This window comes from Bacidia gigantensis (assembly GCF_019456465.1).
Source record: "Bacidia gigantensis strain McMullin 20006 chromosome Unknown scaffold_268, whole genome shotgun sequence".
Lineage (NCBI taxonomy): Eukaryota > Fungi > Ascomycota > Lecanoromycetes > Lecanorales > Ramalinaceae > Bacidia > Bacidia gigantensis.
Window position 1 is genome coordinate 457,466 of NW_025408614.1, and position 20,514 is coordinate 477,979.

At 50.8% G+C, this 20,514-nt stretch overlaps 10 protein-coding genes across 10 annotated transcripts; 5 read left to right on the plus strand and 5 right to left on the minus strand.

Annotated features, from left to right (window-relative positions):
• Positions 1–1,996: 1,996 nt before the first annotated feature.
• Positions 1,997–2,918, plus strand: KY384_008950 (uncharacterized protein; the record flags this gene model as incomplete). The annotated part of the gene is made up of 2 exons (XM_044817436.1): positions 1,997–2,499; positions 2,738–2,918. 2 exons carry the CDS (start codon positions 1,997–1,999, stop codon positions 2,916–2,918), a joined length of 684 nt encoding a protein of 227 aa, XP_044664589.1.
• Positions 2,919–3,910: 992 nt separating this feature from the next.
• Positions 3,911–5,541, plus strand: KY384_008951 (uncharacterized protein; the record flags this gene model as incomplete). Its single annotated transcript, XM_044817437.1, has 2 exons — positions 3,911–4,184; positions 4,244–5,541. The coding sequence occupies 2 exons, from the start codon at positions 3,911–3,913 to the stop codon at positions 5,539–5,541; spliced, it is 1,572 nt and encodes a 523-aa protein (XP_044664590.1).
• An 864-nt stretch (positions 5,542–6,405) lies between these two features.
• KY384_008952 (uncharacterized protein) lies at positions 6,406–6,969 on the plus strand (the record flags this gene model as incomplete). Its single annotated transcript, XM_044817438.1, has 1 exon — positions 6,406–6,969. One exon carries the CDS (start codon positions 6,406–6,408, stop codon positions 6,967–6,969), a length of 564 nt encoding a protein of 187 aa, XP_044664591.1.
• A 289-nt stretch (positions 6,970–7,258) lies between these two features.
• KY384_008953 (uncharacterized protein) lies at positions 7,259–11,431 on the minus strand (the record flags this gene model as incomplete). Its single annotated transcript, XM_044817439.1, has 1 exon — positions 7,259–11,431. One exon carries the CDS (start codon positions 11,429–11,431, stop codon positions 7,259–7,261), a length of 4,173 nt encoding a protein of 1,390 aa, XP_044664592.1.
• A 1,973-nt stretch (positions 11,432–13,404) lies between these two features.
• Positions 13,405–15,112, plus strand: KY384_008954 (uncharacterized protein; the record flags this gene model as incomplete). Its single annotated transcript, XM_044817440.1, has 4 exons — positions 13,405–13,408; positions 13,452–13,817; positions 14,239–15,016; positions 15,058–15,112. The coding sequence occupies 4 exons, from the start codon at positions 13,405–13,407 to the stop codon at positions 15,110–15,112; spliced, it is 1,203 nt and encodes a 400-aa protein (XP_044664593.1).
• Positions 15,113–15,127: 15 nt separating this feature from the next.
• On the minus strand, positions 15,128–15,637 carry KY384_008955 (uncharacterized protein; the record flags this gene model as incomplete). The annotated part of the gene is made up of 2 exons (XM_044817441.1): positions 15,128–15,316; positions 15,386–15,637. The coding sequence occupies 2 exons, from the start codon at positions 15,635–15,637 to the stop codon at positions 15,128–15,130; spliced, it is 441 nt and encodes a 146-aa protein (XP_044664594.1).
• Positions 15,638–16,303: 666 nt separating this feature from the next.
• KY384_008956 (uncharacterized protein) lies at positions 16,304–17,100 on the minus strand (the record flags this gene model as incomplete). Its single annotated transcript, XM_044817442.1, has 2 exons — positions 16,304–16,906; positions 17,026–17,100. The coding sequence occupies 2 exons, from the start codon at positions 17,098–17,100 to the stop codon at positions 16,304–16,306; spliced, it is 678 nt and encodes a 225-aa protein (XP_044664595.1).
• Positions 17,101–17,158: 58 nt separating this feature from the next.
• KY384_008957 (uncharacterized protein) lies at positions 17,159–18,416 on the plus strand (the record flags this gene model as incomplete). Its single annotated transcript, XM_044817443.1, has 2 exons — positions 17,159–18,248; positions 18,361–18,416. 2 exons carry the CDS (start codon positions 17,159–17,161, stop codon positions 18,414–18,416), a joined length of 1,146 nt encoding a protein of 381 aa, XP_044664596.1.
• Positions 18,417–18,804: 388 nt separating this feature from the next.
• Positions 18,805–19,782, minus strand: KY384_008958 (uncharacterized protein; the record flags this gene model as incomplete). The annotated part of the gene is made up of 2 exons (XM_044817444.1): positions 18,805–19,250; positions 19,656–19,782. The coding sequence occupies 2 exons, from the start codon at positions 19,780–19,782 to the stop codon at positions 18,805–18,807; spliced, it is 573 nt and encodes a 190-aa protein (XP_044664597.1).
• Positions 19,783–19,929: 147 nt separating this feature from the next.
• Positions 19,930–20,489, minus strand: KY384_008959 (uncharacterized protein; the record flags this gene model as incomplete). The annotated part of the gene is made up of 3 exons (XM_044817445.1): positions 19,930–20,160; positions 20,188–20,332; positions 20,422–20,489. The coding sequence occupies 3 exons, from the start codon at positions 20,487–20,489 to the stop codon at positions 19,930–19,932; spliced, it is 444 nt and encodes a 147-aa protein (XP_044664598.1).
• Positions 20,490–20,514: the final 25 nt, after the last annotated feature.

A 20,514-nucleotide genomic window follows, 5' to 3' on the forward strand; every position in this document is an offset into this window, starting at 1 on the left:
CTGGTCATCTTCGAAAGGGGTATCTTGGCCGCCGATGTGGAGCCATCATGCAAGTAAGATCTCGGAATTGCAAGGCACAGCACGGGAATCGCTTCGAATTCGCCAAATCTGCAGGGACGACGGGCATAAGGCTGTGCAACGAATAAGAGACTGAACGGAGAGGCAGAGTCTCTCAAGGCGTGGGCGAAGCACATGATCTTCATCTGGCCGGTAAGTGATCTCAAAGAGGAACCGACGCTCCGGCGACGAGCTCACGGGAGCGCCCGTAAACAAAGCGCTAAGGTAGACCTAAGGGTAAAGGTCTCAGGGCTAAAGTAGAGGATTTATATGCGACAGTGAGCCCACTCAAAGATTGTCGTGCTCGAGAAACGTTTGCAGGAAGGCCGAGGGTCGGTTAGTCGGAACATGGCCACGCCAAATCCAGTTTTAGGGGTGGTCTTAGGGAGAAGGTGCCCGGAAGGGCTGCCTACAGGCGGGCACTATAAGGCTACATTTCCCCCAAATTGGCGCCTATAATTTGGCGTGGCCATGTTCCGACTAACCGACCCTCGGGCGCTATAGTCCGAGGCACTAGGCTCCTTAAATCCGACTTGAGCCTAGTCCGGATACCCATCTGCAGGCCCGCCTCAGCTACTCGGCCCTGTTGGGACGCCCCTTCAATCTCCTGGGCGGAGCTGCATTTCGTTGGCTGAGGCAACACAAGACTGATGTCCTACGCGCTGTGGAAAGATGGCTGTCTAGCAAGAAAAGCTTATGATGTCTGCCGGGGACCCTGAGCGCCTACTCTTACACTGTTCGTTGGAGACATGGCGTTCAACGTGATGATGGCTATTCATAGAATCTCTGTTTGGCCTCATGATGCCCGTCCAAACTGTATGGGGGCACCAAGGTTCAAGTGTGCTCAATGCGCAAGCGAGGCCGCTTTCAAAGATGTTAATACTGAAGTCGAGTTCGAGGATGCTGTGACAAGGGGTTGAAAGCACCCAAATACCATCTGCTGCCTCTCTTGCGAGCGTACTAATGTACTTCACCAAGACAGGATTTAAGACCAAACCGCCGCTCAATATCACCCTTGCCTTTGCTCTTCTGGAAAATTTGGTCAGACATTGAATGGGGGTGGGGCGTACTCGGCGAGCACCTTCTACCTGCTGCAGGGTTCTCCGCACGTTCTATCTGGTATGGGCCACGAACTGGTGGGCGTTGGAGCTCTTGAGCTGGCTGTCAGCGGCTTTGGCATTAGGCATGGTTGTTATCCTCCTGGCATTGCAACAAAACAAGCCGTTGCCTCGTTGGCCCTCCGGCATTACACTAAACGCGATTCTATCAATTCTTGCGCAGATATGCCAATGGGGCTTGATGGGAAGCGTGACCAAAGCGATCGGACAATTGAAATGGCTGTGGTTCTCGAACGGGAGCGCAAAGCCGGTGCGAGACTTTGTCGCCTTCGAAGAAGCTTCTATCGGCCCTTGGGGAAGCTTTCTCTTGCTATTGAGAGGATGGATATTGTCTGCCTTGCCCGTGGTTGCGCAGGGATTGAGACTTCGCTAACGTGTACGGCAGACATTGGGCTACACTGGGGGCTTTGATTGTCATAGTATCACAAACCGTAGGCCCAATGGTCCAACAGTCAGTCACGTATCCAATACACCTGCACTCTTCAGGCGTCTCAACAACAACTCGGGCTGTGTCCTTCCGACAAGTAGATGGCCTTAATAATAACAGTAAGTCACTGCCTCACACGGCCCGTCAGAGCATGCGGTTTCTGATGAAGGCAACAGACAATCAGACCTACTTAGTAAACCCAATGAAAGCGAGCATCTACAATGGCCTTTATAAGCCTGATGTAACCCTCTCCGATCTGCCAGCCCCATGCAGCTCACGTAATTGTACCTGGCCACCTCACTCATCATTGGCTGTGTGCCCCCAAATTGTGGACGTCTCGTTTTTACTCCAACAATCCTGTGATGGGGAGGAGAAGAAGCAGTGCAACTATTCGATGACGACTGGAGAGAATTTGGCTCACTCCGACGACTTCATTAGCTTGTTTGTCACCAGTGACAAAAATTACAAATCAACTGCCTTCGTCGACGCAAATCCACTGGTATCATTCTACACATTTTTCATCTCCAATCGTACCTCTACACCCTTACTCTACGAGTCAGCTCTTCAGCTCTGCGTACAGACATACAACACTACTGTTATCGATGGGCAGACCTCCACAAACGTTCTTGCCACGTATACTAATGTGAATGCTACGCTTGACTACACGATCACTGTACCGGCAGATAGTTCGGCGTATCTCATGTCGCGTTACTCCGTCAACACGATGACAGATTTCTTCAGAACTGTTCTAAGGGCTCGTTACGCTGTCAAGGAGAATAACCCGATCTATGGTTCTGACGCCATCGAAGTGCTCGTCGATACGCTTCTTGTCCCGCCATACGATATGGCAGCAATGTCCAACTTTCTTCATGGCTTGGCAACGAGTATGACCAATACGTAAGTTTGCCCGGACAACAGCCCTCTCATCCTCTTCTTCATCACATCTTTGATTCAATTGGGGCTGACTTCCGTGTAGTCTTCGCTCTGGGAATTGGGCGATACCTGTCAATGGTACAGCTTATACCCCTCTTACTTTCGTCTCTGTCTCCTGGGCTTGGATGTCTCTTCCTGCTGCGGCTGTTCTTCTGTCCCTTGTCTTTGTTTTGGTGACAATAGCTCAAACTTCGAGGTCGAGACTCGAGCCATGGAAAATGTCAACCTTAGCTACACTGCAAGCATTGAGCAGCGCAATGCACGAAGATCTAGGGCCGCTTCGGAAGCAAGCAGAAATGGAAGAACATGGGGACGATCGCATGGTCAGATTGAGAAAAGGGGCTATGGGTGGCTGGAGGCTTGTTGCTCATGAAAACAAATGAGTAAATGTGAAATGAAATGATACGTATATCGGCCAATTCTCTTCCCACTGATCACCTCTACGCTCTATCTGAAAGTTGGCTAACGCAAGGAAATGTGGACTAGCCTTACGCGGCCGACTTCTAAGGAGGATACGGTCGAGCAAATGCTTTGAACTGTACCTCAGCGGCATTCCTGCCGGCTGAAGGTCTTCAAGACTCTGGGAGGCCGTCAGCCTACACATGGAAACTGCGCTGAGGTCAGGGGTTCTTCGCGGTAATGTGCCGGTACTTCCATTAAGTGCCGGCATGGACATATCATACTGTCTTTCAGCAAGGCTGATCAATAAAGTCCAAGTGAAATAGCAAAAAGGCCTAGACACCCTTGTAAAGTTTTTGAACAAGTCTGATGTGTGGTCCCTCACTAGTCAAGAGATGAAACACGAGCTTGATCTGGCCCCTTTTGGGGGTTTCCAGTGAATACCAGGGGTGTTCCAGTGCAGCGTGCACAACCAATCATCACGGCAATATAGACGCGCGGTATGTGTCTATTTCTTTATCTTCAGAGAATTGGAGGAGCTTCCCCAATGAAAGGTACATTGTTTCTAAACATATCCATAATCATTCCATTCAAACAGGTAGCTTCAAAGTGAAGCGAACGTATTTTTTGCTTCTCTAGTCCTAGCTTCGGATGCAGAAAAAGCTTGCACAATGTCCGATATCGACATTGACCTTGTTGGCTCTCAAGAAGGCAAGTTTCAGCCTGCAAGAAAGGCCAGGCTTTCTTGCCGGAGGGCTGATGCTGGCAATCGTCAAATTGATCTCTCCAAGTGGGCGTAGGGCAAGTGTAGGTCTCAAGTTTCTCTTTACACAAAACCCCTTGGTCTACCGTTCTTGTTGCCGGCAATTCGACGAGATTCCTCTCTTTGATCAATAACCTATTTCTTAGGCCAACGACCCTCCTCCAGCATATTTTTCTTCTCGTGCTTGACCAAGGAGGCTCGTGCTCCACCCAAATGGTGCCTAGGCCCATATTCGATGTGCTTGGAGCGGTCCTCCCGTCAGGCGGTGGGAGTAACGTCTCTCCAATCTTTGATGCACCTGTACTTTATTCGATCCAAAACCCAGGTGGACCAGGACTAGGAGCAGCCTCCAACTTGCCCATCCTGATCCCCACGTATCCTGCAGTTACACCTGTCGCAGGTGATCCCATCGACCTCGGCTTCGGCCGCCCTGAATTCGCACCATCAACGAAATCAATACAGCCAACGCCAACCTCTTCGAACCTAGGTACACCCTCCCTTACAACATCTATACATGCATGTTCCCGCCCTGAACTCTACAATTAGAACTAAACAATGCTCTAGCTGTCTCCATTCTCGGCACCACTACCTTCGCCAGTGACCAGCCGGCACTCATAATCACCGAGCTGCAAGTTCCCAAGGCCTCAAAGTCGGTCCACGAGACCACGCTCTTGTTCTGCACGACTGACTCCTCCATTGGTCCTCAATTGTCTGGTTCCCCGAGTAGCGAACGGGCACGACATGAATCTTTACAGCTTAGCCCAGCCACAATCACAAAATTGGGAACACCTCTGCCCAGCATTCCTTCCGGCGCGCTGTCACCAACCTGTCCTCCACCATACATACTAGCGTCTGAAGTCCACGCAGTAGCAGCCGCATTCGACGCCCCCGTATTCACTCCGACTTCAACTTCGAAGTCTATCATGAATGCTGCGACACTCACTTTAACCTCCTCGGCAAGCAATCCGCAGCTCGATGCGTCCTTCCGTAGCGGACAAGTCGCTGTAAATAATCACGGATCGCCTGCTCCAGTAACGGAAACGGTCGCCAAGGGTGCACCTCCTTATGCCTCAAACTCAATGTCTGGTTCGCTCCATGAAACTCAAATAGCGGGTAGTAAATCTTCTACCGCCCCTGCTAGAGTCGACACAAGGACAGCAGAAACCCTTTCTCGGATCCCATCTGCTTCTCTTGTATCATCCGTATCCTCGTCGTATTTGTCCGATTACCTAAACGCTTCTGTGGTAGTCACATCTACAAGTTCTGCGGTAAAAATGGCCGGAAATGTTGGTGGAATAGGTCAAGTGATAGAGGCTCCTCCAGTGACACGCCCGGTTTCGTCATCTTTATCCTCATCTTCATCCTCATCTTTAACCCCATCTCCAGCCTCATCTTCATCAGCAACACTCATGCAGGAAGCGACCACTGCTGGGTCTCCAGCGTCATCATCTCTGGATGCTGCAGCCGTCACACTTTCAGGAAGCCAACCAAGATCACAGGCCACAATACAGGCTAGCATACCAACGATGGCCAAAGCTGGTTTCTTAGACGCAAAACTTTTCAATGTGACGAACGACAATCACAGAATGACAAGGACCTTGGGAACAGCGCCAATATCGACCCTTTTGGCAAACCAAAGCTTACCGTTTTTAATCGTCCAAGTTACGAGCACGGCGGAGAAAATAGTGCAGATCACGGTGCAATCGCCGCCACAGCCTGTCGCCAACGCGACCACGGCAATAAAGACGACGCCAGCAACATCCATATCTGCAGGAAGAACTTTGAGATGGCGTTGGGGAAGCCTGACTGCGTTGGGCGTCTTTATCATTCTACTCACAGGCTGAGCTTTTTTCGGATACGGACTGCTACAACGAGAAGTTCATGTGACGTGATCGAGTGGATATATCAATGAGGAGCAGAGAAGCAGATGGGAGAGATAGCTGAGCATTCATGGGCTTGAATTTGATCAGAGAGGACTTGAAGCGCCAGCAGGGCATGCAAGGATGCCAGGGTCAGGCAGTAAGATGAGTATGGCTGGAGGGTAGGCAAGTGGACAGCGAATGCATTTGTGGCAACGCTGACTAGGTGTTGATGTACGAGGGGTCGAGCACTAGGCCGCCCGGGAGGGAGTCAATGTCTTGGCGTCTGATGAGTAAGGTAAGGTAGCCATTCTTATATGTCAACAAGGCGGATCATTCAAACAACATTGCGTGATCTCTCAAGGCAAGAGCGACAGCTGTCCATGCGGGACGGTAAGTCAAACAGAGATCAGCCGTGCTATCAGCAATGCTGTCTGTCTCGATTAGAACCGTTGCATCCCAATCATCGGCTCGTCTCTACACGGACTCCCAGCTGACCCCTCCGCCTCGATGGCTCGAGAGTAGCAAGACCGTTGGTGTCTCGACTTGTGACCCACGTGCACTGACAATGCCCGCCATTTGAGATCTCCGACGCAAGATGTCATATATCCCCCGATCCTGACCCTATCCTGGGGTGCCGCAGAGCAATCCCGACATCCGAGCGCACGGTCGTGCACGACGCAAAAAGCGCATAAAGCAAGACAACCTGCCCTCCTTTTCCTATTCAAGACTACACTTGAGGCGTGCCATACCAGACCAGTATCAAAATGACTCAACATGTCTGTGTGAGAGTGGATGAGGACACCGCTATAAAAATGCGGTTCTTCCCTTTCCCCGCAAACTGCGCCCATGGCAGGCCTTACATTCCTCCAATTGCGCCTGCATGTCCTCTGCGTTCTGCTGGTGATCTACGCTCTTCCAACTTACGCTGCGAAAGAGATTGAGTGCTACACCTTTGATCACTCCCCCAGCCCTTTCATCCCCGAACTCAACGACTGCGTCCAGCTCGCCAACAACATCTTCACCTCCCCATCCTCAGGCAAGCAAGTCATCTTCTCCGACCGACCGGTTCCAGCAAGCTACATAAAGATCCCACGCAGCTACTTCTTCAACAGCTGCTACATGTCCATCGAACCTGAAGGCGAGCCGTACTATGACATCTCCTCGTGGCAGCAGATTGCTCAAACTGTCAACAATACTGCGCACGATTGTTTGAGTCACGTGTCTCATGGTAGCCATGGGTTTGGTGGAAGGAGCCCTTCCGGGGTGAATAAGTGGCTTTGGATTTATGTCACGGGGCTGATAGTCGGTCGGACATCAATCGATTTGAGTGGCCAGGAGGTGGATTCGCTGAGCATCTTGAACAACAGTACCTCGACTGTGGTGGACCAAATGAATAGCGCGACGCAATGAGATGTTCATTTCGATTGCTACAGCTGTCTCGAAGAGCAGGTTACTTTGAAAGGGGGATCGGGTAAGAGCCTGGGAAACATCAGGTCTGCATGAACCTCTATAAAATCTACGACCCCACGTCATGTATACAGGTACAGACGGTTCTAGCAAGAATGAGGGCCAGGAATCAATTAGTCAAAATCATAAGGTGTGATTACCATTAGCTCTAGGAGAAGCCTAGTCTATGTCTATATCTGACAGAAGCAGAATGTATATACAAAATCCCATTACCACCATCTTCTTTTTCACCTCACGCCACCCAACCCTTCGCAAATCTCTTCTTCTCATCCTCTCTCTTCCCCATCCTCCTCATCTTCGCCACGTTCCCGTCCGGCCAACCGGCTGGCGGATCAGGCAAACCCTTCACATCCGGACACGTATACAAGTTCACCACCGGCTCAACAAATGCCTGCGGAGAACTGCCATCCGTACAAGAACACTCATGCCCGCAAATCCCCGCGCGTCCGCACGCAATTGGTCGATACGTGCACGTCCTGTCAATCCCATCCTTGAATTGCCCATAGCACGGAAACCCGCCACTGACCTCGTCTTTCGACAATGCATAGCACGGGATCTCCGGGCGGCAATCATTGCACATATCCACGCTGACATGGCACCCATTTGCCAGATCCGCCGTCCCGCAGATCTCGACATCGCTGTGCGAGTACAGATTATCAAACGCCTTCTTGATATCCTTGCCCGTCATGCCCTTCGCGTACGCATCGTCGTTGTCGCAAGAGAATTTCGCAGTACACCCCTGGTTGCCACCTAGCCAGTCGTTGATGAACGTATCCCCTGAGGATGCGACATAGGCACTGTATTTGTGATAGGTGTCCCCGTCGTTATATTGCGCATACGCATTCTGGCACGCGCCCTTACTAATGTCCCCACACAGCGAGCTGCCGTCATGGTTATAGCTCGTCTCCTGAGGTCCCGCGGCCGCGGAGCTCGCAGACACAACACTAGCGATGCTGGCGACGGAGGCCGCAGACACGCTCTCGACGGAAGCGGAGGAAGCGGAAGCAGCGGCGAGCGAGGCGCTGAAGGCCGTAACGACAGGGCACGCGTTCGCGGTCGGCTGGATCTTGTAGTCGCATTCGATCTTGTTGGGGTCGTTGCCCGTGGCGGGCACTAATGTGCCGCCGCAGTCGCACCAGCCGTTTTGTGCGTAGGGGCATTCGGCGCCGTAGGACCACGTTACGCCGCGGCAGCCGGGTACGCCGCCGACGCCGGGGATGTTGGTGGGTGCAGCGGAGGTGGAGACGGGGGTGATGATGTCGGAGGGATTGAGGGTCGTGAAGGCGCACATGGCCGAGGAAGAGGCTTCGCCGGTGATGCCGGGCGAGACGGACATGGCGGCGTAGTGGGATGACGGGCCACAGTCGCACCAGGAGGTGGGACTGTACCAGGGTGCGCCGTCCGCCATGCAGTCGGCGAAGGTGGTGATTGTGGCCGAGGCGGAGGAAAGAGTACTGGTTGGGATAGTTGTGGTGGTGGCGGATGGAATGCTGGACCCTCCTGTTGTAGATACTGATGTGAGGGTTGAGGATGGCCCGGACGACGAGGGAGATGACGAGGCTGACGAAGCTGTAGATGAAGAACTGCCAGAAGAAGAACTCGAGGGCTGATTGAGGGGGCAACTCAGTTCACGTTTCAAAAGCGACGAGTCCAAGCTACGGAGGACTATCGTACCCGTCGTCCAGGAGAGTGGAATGTCGAGCTTGAAGAAGTCTTGTGTGAAATGCGAGTCAGCTTTGATGGCGGCAAGCTGCTTCAACTGGGACGCCTTGAGTGTGGCTTCGGTCGTGTCTGCGGGATTGTTGAGCTGCGTCTCGAGATCATCCCGAGTGGTTGAGCTCCACGTCCAGGCCGGAGGGGCGATGTCTGCTAGATATCCTTCAACCCACGTTTTGTAGTCTGCCGCCCAGTCTGCTTTGATGGGAGTTCCGTCACTGTGCTTGTAGGCGGCAAGGGTGATGTTCTGGTCGAGACTCTGGTATGCTTTGTAGATCCGGTCATTGGTGACATCGAACATGTGGACGAAATCGCTATCTTTGAAAACGCTGAAGAGCATGATGAAGTCCTTGATGGTATCGATCTTCGTCTGAGTGGTTTTCAGGCGCGATCTGGTGAAATATGTATCGGGAGGATCGATGCCTTTATTGAAGAGGAACCCCTTGGCACCATTAATGCTTTGCTCCAAGCCTGCGAATCCTTCGTTCGTATTCTTGAGCTTTGCTGGGTCACCATTTGAAGGCGCCGTCCCGTCCGAGATCTGCATTCCGGGAAGCTGATCCATTATCCTCTGGATATTGTTCCTGCCGCAAGGGAAGAACACCTGATTCATGTCATCGCAATTAAAGCCGGGTTTGTCGATCTTAGTCATTAAGAAAGCCTTCCCCATTTGCAGCTCGTAGACATGATCGATGGACTGTTTGCTTCCAGTCGGGATTCCTGTGGGTGATTCATCCGTAGTGCGGTACCATTTATAGCCTGGTCCTGTTTCGGCACAAGTGTGATTGCCTACGTACCACTTTTTGCAGGCATTGTATACCTGACCATTCAATCCATTTCCGCCATTTGGCTGTTTAGATAGGCCGAGGAATTGCTTCAGCGAAGAGTAACCAGGTTGCGTAGCGCCCTCGCCATTCGGAAATGTGCATGAACCTATTGCACTGAAAGGAGGCGAGTCTCGTTTCTCTAACATCGAACGATAAGTGTCCCTGGATGAAATACCTCGTTTGGCCGCACTACCAGTCGTGTAAGTCCCGTCCTCAAAGGCATCGATTGGATCGTCTGGATACGCATAGGTTGGGCAAGCGCCGGCCGCAGACGAGGAGCTCGAAGAGCTAGAGGACGAGGACGACGAGGACGACGAGGACGAACTACTCGAAGTCGAAGAAGAATCACTGCTGGACGAAGATTGAGATTGCGATTCGGAAGTTGATGATTTGTCGTCGTCATCGTCCTCTTCTTCCTCTCCAGCTTCCTCGAGCGCGTCAAGCTGAGCCTCTATTTCTGGGATGATACCCGGAGGAGGAGGAGGACCGGTCAGTGGGCCGATTTCAGATGAGATGTCGTTCACTATATCTGAGATACAGTTGGCTAGACCCAGAACATCGCCCGCCAAATTTTTGACCGCATCGATAGGATTGAAGAAGCGCTTCTTGGCACCACCACCGGAGCATGGATGAACAGAGGGTGGGAATTCTCCGCCAAGGTTCTTGATGACATTTTCGGTATTCTCCAAGAGATTTTCTATTTCGTGGACGGCCTGTGTCTTGATAGCGGGGAGTGTGATGTCATCTACCCAACCCCTTCCACCTTTGACGAATCCGAGCAAGAGTAAGCCAAAGGCGTGGTCTTGAGAGGATGCAGCAGTAGTTGGAATGGGAGAGTAAGGGATCCCTCCTGGTTGAGTTGTGTTGGGGACGTCAGTATTGACTGAAGGTGAGCTTTGCGTTCCTGAAGATGATGAAGATGATGATGAGGTAGAGGAAGCGCTTGAAAATGTTCCAGTAGACCCAGGCGAGGGACTGTTGGTGCTTGTTGCTGTTGGTGAAGCAGTAGAGCTACTTGAGCTTGAGCTTGAGCTTGACGATGTTAGAAGTCCGTTAGACCCTGAGAACTTGCTCAAAGAAAGTCCATTTGAAATACCACTTCCTGAAGACGAGGAAGATGCTGAGCTAGAGGACAAAGGATAAGGCGGAGAAGTTCCCGGGGAGGACGAACTTGATGATCCTGTCCCCTGACTTGGAAAAGGAGGTGTTTTACTTGACGAAGAACCAGTCCCTGGTAGTCCTTGAGAGGGTCGAGAGGATGTGGAAAGGCCGGTACCGAATGGCGGGGAAGAGGAAGAACTCAACCCAGTGCCAGCAGGCGAAGAGGATCGTGATGAGCTCGAACCAGTGCCTGGTAAACCTTGGGAAGGCCGGGAAGATGAGGATGCGCCTGTCCCAAATGGAGGAGATGACGAGGAAGTAACTCCTGTGCCACGAAATGAAGATGAGACGGATGAACTTGAAAGACTGCTTGATGAAGTCCCGATCGATGAGCCAGAACTCGTAGATTGGGTCGGGAAAGGCGGGCTGGATGAGGATGCTGAGCTAGATGTTGAGGTAGCTTTCGGAGGTAGTGAAGGGCCTGAAAGTGCGAGCGATCCATTGATGAAGATATCGTAAGACTTGTCCAAATTCACACGAGCGTAGTCCACGGTCAGGGTGGGCCCAACCGTTGTAAGGCTTGTGCTGTCAAGAACGACATTGGTAGGGTTGACAACAAAAGACTCCTGATCGATGACTAGAGTTTCTGAAGCAGGAGCTCCTTCGGCTGGGACTTGGTCAGGAAGGGAATTGCTTTGGCCAGCCAGCAGAATGCACGAAAGAATGGAAGCCGAGATCGGCAATGACTGGAAGGAAAACATGTCGTGATAAAAGAAAGACACGAAGGCAAAAGAAGGTCAAACGCAAGGAAGGCGAAAGTGCGGTGCAGAAAGGAAGATGGGAAAGGTCATGGAGGTATATGAAGGCTGTTCATTTTGACTCTGATCAGATGCTGACGGTGTGAAGGATAAGGTAAACTTGGCGAAGCAGCAGCATTATTCGAGCCGAGTGTACCGAACATATGATGATCTTCAAGAGAAGAGAAGGACGCTAAACGACCTGTGAAGTTTCAACTCGTATGGAGTGGAGCGGATCTGGGATGGTAGTGCGTGGACAGGAAATGGCGAAAAGTCGATGGTCAGCCACGACCCAAAGGTTCTGAAACAGCCTAGGGTAGGTGGAAGATGGTGTCCGTAAAGCTTGGGCAGACAAGGCTGGTAAAGTGCCGGGTAAGCCCAACGTTGACATGCATATTATGATTCTGCAAGGTTGAGAAACGAGAACGGGGAAATGAAGAGAGGCATGAGCAGGGGCGCTTGGGGCGATGGCAAGGCCATGATCCCTCCCTGCATGTAGCGGAGCTCACTACCATCAAGTGCCTGACTAGTGGTATAGACCGCCCCCAAGAGTAATCCACGGGCCGGTGGGGTATTTGAGGCCTTCGAGATTGAGCAATCAAAGTGTATACTGAGCATAGCCCCGATGAGGGCTTTTGCAAGCATTGTCTGACCGACGATGTAAGCAGCCGAGGACCAAGATGAGGTCCAATTGTTCTTTCGACGTATTATTGTTATTCCGGGGAGATGTACGGTGGTGGTGGTTGATGTTTCGTCGGAGGTTGAACAACTGAACAAGCTTTTTCTCAGGCCTGCCAAATCTTGTCTCGGGAAGCTCCGCCGCACAGCGACAGCTGTATGGCAGAGATGCCCCCACTACTACGACTATCGTGACTTAGTACTGATCATACTGTTCTAATGCGTGCATTAGATGAAACGGCCCATCTTATCAGCCAATGATTATACAAATTCAATCAGCGTGTGATCAAAGGGGGGCCGATTTCAAACCTAGTTGGGGTCGCGGGCGATTATCGCGGCCCATATTCTGCAAGAGAAAAGGGGGCTCACCCTGCTGACGCAGCTCATTTCCTCCCACCTCCTGGTACCTCCTCTGAACTTACCAAGTGCGGTTAGCCATTCTCATGTTGATGATCGACGGTAAATTAGGAGGTAGGGCTGATTGCTCCTTATGCCGTTCAACATCAATCCCCACATGCCCTACTCTTACCTCTAGATACTGGGTAAAGGGTAGGCCATGTCTCGTAAGGGTATCTTTGACTATTAGCTGTCGGTGTTCAACATTATCTTCGTCTGTGCTGCTTTCATATGCGTCGTCCCCCGGCCACTGTCTAGCCGTTTGCGTCGGCAATTGTCTGAAAGCGACACCATGTGCACCCAGAATCCATATGCCACTTCGATTCGTGCGAAGTCTTCTTTGGTATCACATAAGTTTGCGTCTTGTTCGTTGGCTGTTTCTTCCCAGTTTAAAAGAAAAATGCGATTGGGTTGGTGACGGTGGACGTTGGCACGTCCCAAAACGCGCTGTCACCCCGCAATAACGCGTTCTCAACTAGATACACGCACGATCACGCTCGGGTCGATATCTTCATTTTGCATTTGCTGAAGATCGTGTGCATCGGCACACTACCGTCCGCAATTGGCTACCCTTGCATGCCACATTCCTGTGCGATCTAGGGACGCGTGCTCTCCAGCGGGCGGTCGCAGAAACCCAGACGTGTCAAATGCTTCCTAATTAATTCTACTATGATTACCTTTGTCGTACGCTGCAGACGTCATGAAGATTGCTGGCTAGGAAATCGCTATGCGATGGCTCTCACTAGCCAGCTACACCATTTTCCTTACCTTAGTACCACCAACAAAGAGTCAGGCCACCGTGTGTCGCGCGACCTATGGGTATGCCAACTTCATTGAGCCGCTGTCAAAGTAATTATACTCACATGCGTACTCAGCCCGGGACCTTCAGGCAGAACGATCCTAATCCAAGTTGTGCTTCAGAATCGGCCAATCCAACGTCGTCAAGACTCGAATGTCTATCTAGACTGGACCGGGGACACAGAGCCAAATTGTGCTACTTCCTCTCTATACACTATCCAAGACGGCCGGCTTCTAGCAGATGGAAAATTCATATCAGCACCAGCAAATATACCACTTGTACAATTCTCTGCTTCGGAAGCAAGAGAGGAAATAGACACCATCTTTGGCGTCACTGGTGACACACTCTTCTGGGACAATCCCGCATTCGACGGTGGTACCGCAAGATTCTGCATTGATCAAAACAGCAATATTAGTGCTGTATTCAATGGCGATCTACCCAACGACTGTTCCCCCATAGTTTTGAGAACAAGAAGCCGTACGTCTGCCCCTACTATTAAACCACAGAAGCATAGTGCCAGTCGCTGATGCCATACCGTAACTTTCTAGTTAATACATGCCCCCAAAGATCGCAAGCGTCAGGAGGCTTCTTGGCCCCTAGCACCTCTTCCGCGGCATACTCAGCTAGCGTAGCTTCAGTAACGACCAGGCTGTTATCATCTTTGTGGGTTCTATTCGGCACTGATGAAACTACTCTAACAAGTCTCTCTAGCGGCGCTTCAGTGCCCAGGCCATCATCGAAAGTCACCGCATCCTATGGTGGCACAACAGCTATTCCCTTTTCTGCTTTCAGCCAATCGTCTGATATACCAACAAGCGAGCACAGCCAGTCACTTCAGGTACCGGGTGCTGAGACTCTGACTACTTTGTCTGCTGGGGAATCTGCCGAATCATCTCAGGCTCGTCCGACCCCCAGAATCAGCATGGCGGCTTGCCAGCAGGAGGGTTTTCACTATTACCAGACGACAGCTCAGAGCAGCTGACTAGCGAACCCACGAGCTCGGGCAGCAGCGAAATAGGTGATACTGCTTCAGTTGCGGGCGTCTCGGCGGTCCAGTCCCCTAGTCCAGATCAAATCCTTAGACCGTCAACGAAAGAAAACAGCAACTCCTTGGATCCAGTTACGCAAAGTCTAACCGGACTTTTAGCCTCGCCTACAGAATTGGAGGGTCCAGTCGCAGAATCTTCGCAACCGTCTTCAAGGCTTGCGACTCCGACCAGCGACGTGGCACAGGCAGGCATTCTGAGCAGCTCAGCAACTGGGCCGGATCAATCTCCTCCAGAAAGCGAGCCAATGCTGTCCTTGACCCCTCTCGGCGAAGCGACTTCTTCGCCTGTCAAACCAACAGCTCCATCATCTGCCATGGTGCAAAGCAGCCGGAGCAGCCGCGTACCGGAAGAAGAAGTATCTACCATCGAAGATGGCAACCCGAGTTCTACTGGGAATCTACCCCCTCCCATCCCGTCTTTCGAAGCCTCTACTACCGACGTCCCAAGGCCTACACGACCATTCACAACCGATAATTTATCGCTCTCTGGAGGCCCCAAGAATCCGCCCTCATTGACCTCCCCAATGGCTTACAGCAGCGGTAATACTTACTCGCCAACGAATATGTCTGCTAACGATGTGAACAACACGGCAGATTCGATACTGGCGCCTAAACAGACTATGTTCTCGTACAGCTCGACGACCCCATTGGGTGCTGTATCGTTAATAGATTCCTTTTCAAGTTTGAGCGTGACTTCAACACAACTCCCCTTCGACTCGCGTGACACCCCAACGATCAATCAAATCCGTACCTTGCCTAGTACTGGGCCAGAGCCAACGCTGCACCTTTCAACGACCACCTCAAGTTCGGGTCGATTGCCCGTACAAAGTAGCGTTGGCCCTTCGAATTCATTTTCCTCTCGCGAACTCGACATTTTGTCATCAACTTCACCGTCAAAATCCTCATCCCAGCCATCATCATTGCCCGACTCACGTACAAGTCAAGCGTCTTCCTGGAGCCAACCACTGGCTTCTCAAAATGAATCAAGCCCGGTCACATCGCCCTCGCCATCGACAGGCGATACATCTTCAATTCTAGTTGATACAAGAAAGTCGGAGGACTCCGTCCCTAATTCTTCCGTCCCATCATCAAGATCAACCATATCTCTCTCGCTGGCAGACGAGCCATCATCCTTCGCAACATCAGGTTCTGAAAAAACCTCTCTCTTTACATCCTCTGCGACAAATGATGCTGCGTCAAGTTTCCCCTCCATCTCCACCAGCCTGTTGGGCTCAATGGCACCTTCCATGTTTGCTTCCAACAAACCTTCTTCCTTTCCACAGGAAACCGCCACACTATCGATGCCGTCTCAGTCACTGTCTGATGGACTCGTGTCAAGTTCACCAGCTGAATCAGGCAGAATTTCTACGATTCAACCCTCCAGATTTGGAGACGGGAGCGACACAGCTACCGGATCTGCTACCAACCGTGATATATTAACTATTCCATCTTCGTCGAGCTTGAGACAAGTCTCAATGACATCTAGAAGTGTATCAATCGTGGCAAGCACAATATCTGCCTTTGGCTCAGCGGAGACTTCTATGAGCATTCCACTTTCTGCTAGTAGCCAGAGCTCGGCGGGAATTTCAAGCAATAGTCTCGTCCTGCCCCCAACAGGATCAACTGAGATATCTTCAACAGAGTTCACTATGACCGACGGGAATTTCATACCGTCACCCACTGAATCCGTTGCCGCTTCTTTGATTCAATCTAGCCAGACTGTTCAAAACTCTCATGCTATTACCAGTCAGCCTACACTGATGGCCGAGACTTCACGAAGTAGCAGCGAAAATCTAAGTCCTTCGCCCCCCGACTCAGCGGGAATATCAACATCAACATCAGATGAAACGCCAAATTCTTGGCAAAGCCAGCCTCCTACAATCATGATGGGTGACATGGGCAATACAACCACATCTCATAAGTCTAGCGCATCTGAACTATCAGTCGTTTTTACTAACACGGACAACTTCGGATCTAAAGTATTGACCACCGACCAAGAATTTGACACCTCATTCACCATGTCATCGAGCTCGATGACGAGTGCGGTTGTCTCAGACCATTTTGATATCACCAATTCTCGGGATTCAAGTGAACTGACTTTAAGTGATGTAGTGGATACCTCTGCGCCGCCGATATCGTCTTCGTTCGGAACTGCTCCCTCTCTTAGCCTATCATCTCTTGAAATTAGCACATCATCCGGAAGCTTCTTGAATCTAGACTCTGCTAAGCAAACTGTGAATTTTGTTTCTTCTGATTCTCCAAACCTGTCCTTGGGACCATCCATTCCAACAACTTCAGGCTTGACCTTCACTCCAACCTCGAGCGCCTTTGTTACCTCCACGAGGGAACCCGCGCCGACCCTCACCACGTCTACGTCAGCTATGGACGAGTCTGAATCTAGTGGGACTATCTCCGAAGATTCGAGCAGGTCACCTACGGTGTTTCCCTTTAGATCTGGAGAGGGCGAAGGTATGGCTACTACTACTGCTACTGGTCCTGATAACTCAGCTTCGTCACTCTATTCAGGTTCAAGTGAAATCTCGATGCCTTATCTATCCACTTTTCCCCCTCCATCTTTTTGGCATCGACTCTTAATATAGCTGTTGCAAGTACAACTGGTGCAACCTCCGAATTTACCTCCGATGATACCTCAGCTAAGGCCGTGACCTCTTCCAGTAGCCGAGATTCCGGAGTAACCTCAAGCGGTAGCATTTTCCTATCATCATCTACTATTGAAGGAGCATATTCTACGTTCCCGCATCCTTTTAGTATGGATTCGGATTTTGTTACGACTGGGTCCAACTACACATCATTTACCGAACTAGAGACTTCATCTGCAATCATCTCGGCGAAGGAGTCAAGCTCCGCTCTGACAAGTCTGTCTACTGATTCTAATAGCGTTTCTATTTTTTTGTCGATTGATATCTCTTCCCCAAGCGACACATCAACATACTTGCCGAGTGAATCTTCTGCATTCACAATACAGGGTGCAGACCTGACGACCTCGTCGTTCAATCCTACCGGGGTTGGATTTACTTCTGATGTCAGGCTACCTGAGTCGTATTCTCTCTCCTTGACGAGCGGATCCCCAGCTTCGGAAGCCACATCGTCAGCTTTGACTACGAATGATACATCTGTTGGTATTTCGCCAGAGGTCTATTCTACATCATCGACCTATGCTAGTGCAACCACTACTTACTCGTCCAATGAAAACACCGCGCTGTTCGTATCGACTTCGCTGGGAACCCCAGAATATCTTACATCTTCAATAACCATGTCTAATATACTGTCACATAGCTTATCGGAGACCTTGCCAACCAATAACACGGTGGAAGATATGAATACTGGTACCACCGCCTCAATAGTAGACTTTACTCTATCGATATCGAGTACACCTACACTTTCGAAACTTACGAGTTCTGAAATAAATAGTCTGGATATCAATAGCTCTCAGTTTGCCAGCCGATCTTTTACAGATCAAAAGACCACGAGTGTAGAGTCCAACAACCCGAGATCTGATTCCTCGGATCCTAATACGTCGAGAAGCACCGGACAAGACGCTCTCCGTTCAGGACTCGCCGGCCCGGAAACTGGCAGCTCAGAGAATGGCAGTTTAAAAAGAAGCAGTGCTGAAAGTGGCAGCATTGTCACGACCAGCTCCCAACTTGCTAGCGCAGAAATCACGACTTCGGCAACCAACAGCCCTGAAACTACTGGTACGAAGGTTGCCAGCCCTGGATCGAGCACTTCAGAGTTTCCCAACTTAGATAGTAGTAGCTCGAAATTTTCTCAGTCTCAGTCGACCATCTTCGAGTCAACATTAGCGCGGTCGACTAGTTCGGAGTTGAAGACTTCACAAGGTAGCACGTCTGAACCGCCCTCGCTTCTATCAATCACCACACAATCTAGCATGTCCCAGACAAGTACCTCCACCATTGCCCCTTCGATTGCACCTACTTCAGGATCATTCAGTTCAGCGCAACAAAGCCCTGGAGAGAGCCCTCTCAGTACAACAGCATCAGGGTTGAACATTATATCCTCGACGTTTATAAGCGACAGTAGTAGTTCTAGTCAGGCTGGCACTCCCGTACAATCCACAAATCCTGGCATGGTCAGTTCTCCACCAGGGTCTGTTTCCGTTTCCAACCCGACCAAACAATCTACGAGCAGTCAGCATAACGCAACAGGGGTATCTGAATCGTCCTTAGCTTTGGAATCAACAAATTTGTCTAGCTCTACATCGGCTTTGAGTACAGACGTCAACTCAGCGGGCCCTTTTCAGTCGCAGGAAACTCGCGGTGGTCTGTCTATATCGATTGAGTCTGTTGGTCAACCCTCAACAGCGATCCCAGATTCTAGTAGTCTGCCCTCGGAATCAACTAGCCCGAGCGAATACTCTTCTTCCTCCGGCAATCTTTATCCGACGGAAACACTAAGCTCAGATCGACTGTCTACATCCTCGAGCAGCGGGTCTTTCACATTAGCGGCGTCCTCCACGAGAGGCTCAAGTGCCTCAACGACTCCAGTGCCATCTTCCTCTTCAATGCTGGCTCCTGCACTTTCAATGACTTCGATAAATACAGCATCATCGCTGTCGACGAGCTCAGCGACCACCACAGCTCCCACTAACAGTGTAGCGTCTTCTTCTCCGACCGACTTGGCCTTTACATCTTCAAATACCTTGACTACTCCTGTACCTTCTTTCTTGAGCAGCGTGACATCTGGCTCGTCGAACATTCCAGCTTCTGCCCTCTCGGACACTCCGACTGTCTCAACGTCTTCATTCTTTGCGACCTTCTCTTTCACTCCTTCGGATGCTCTTAGAAGCGAATTCACATCTTCCTCATCAAACGATATGGTATCTGTGACTTTTAGTACTCCGACGATTCCCGCAACATCTTCTTATTCTTCCTCATCACTCAATTTTACCCCCACGTCACCATCAAACTCATTGACGATCGCGGTAAATTCCTACTCTTCGACCAGCCTGGCTTCTGCATCTCCAAATACAATATCGACTGCAGACGTTTATACGCCCTCTACCAACCTCGTTTCTGGATCGCCAACTCATCTATCGGCTGCAGGGACTTCGCCTGCTGTCAGCAACCTTTCCTCAGTGTCCTCAAATACCCTCATGACATATGCGACTCCCTCCTCGTTGATTAGTCTGGCTTCCTTTTCCTTAGATTCTCTCACGACTACAGCGACCTCTCCAAGTACTACAATTTATCAAACCACGTCTTCATATTCAATGATGACTACAGCACCCCTCTCATCCATGTCGACGAACATCGCTTCCGCATCATTTGATACTCTGTCAGCTGCAGGAACCTCCGCTCTCTTGACCAGCATTGTTCCAACGTCTTTGACAAATTCCGTCTTACCAAATAGCATGACTTCGCCTTCTTCGAATGCTCCCGCCACAACAGCCACCTCTTCCACTACTTTGAACAGCCTGGTTTCCACGCCTTCAAATTCTATGGCGACTACAGCAACCTTCTCCTCTTTCGAGAACAGACAATTTTCCACGGCTTCAAATCCTCAGACGAGCGCCTCAACCTCGAGTGCCTCAGCCTCGATTGCCCCAACCTCGAATGCCTCAGCCTCTTCTTCCTTGAGCAGCTCAGCTACTACCTTACCCAGTATTTTAACGAGTGCTTCAACTTCTGCTTTTTCAAGCAGCCTTGCTAATACTTTGACGAGTGCTTCAACTTCTGCTTCTTCAAGCAGCCTTGCTACCGCCTCATCTACTACTATAACGAGTACCTCAACCTATTCCTTAACAAGCAGCCTAATTACTGCATCATCAAATTCGCTGCCGAACACCTTGGCCTCCTCTTTTTTGAGCAGCTTAGCCACCGCGAGTTTTTCAACCTCATTTTCCTCAAGTAGCGTAGTTGCCGTCTCCTCCAATACTCTGACGACTCCTTCAAGTGCCGGCACACTTCCTACTTATACGACCAGCACAGCATCTTCTTCCGCTACCCTGGCCTCCTCAAGCTATACAAGCATAAGTTTCACTCCTGCAAATACCTTTGCCACTGATTCGAGGGTGGTATCGCCCACAGCTTATACGACAAGTCCAGCATCTTCCGCGACATCTTCCACAGCTCAGACTTCCACCTC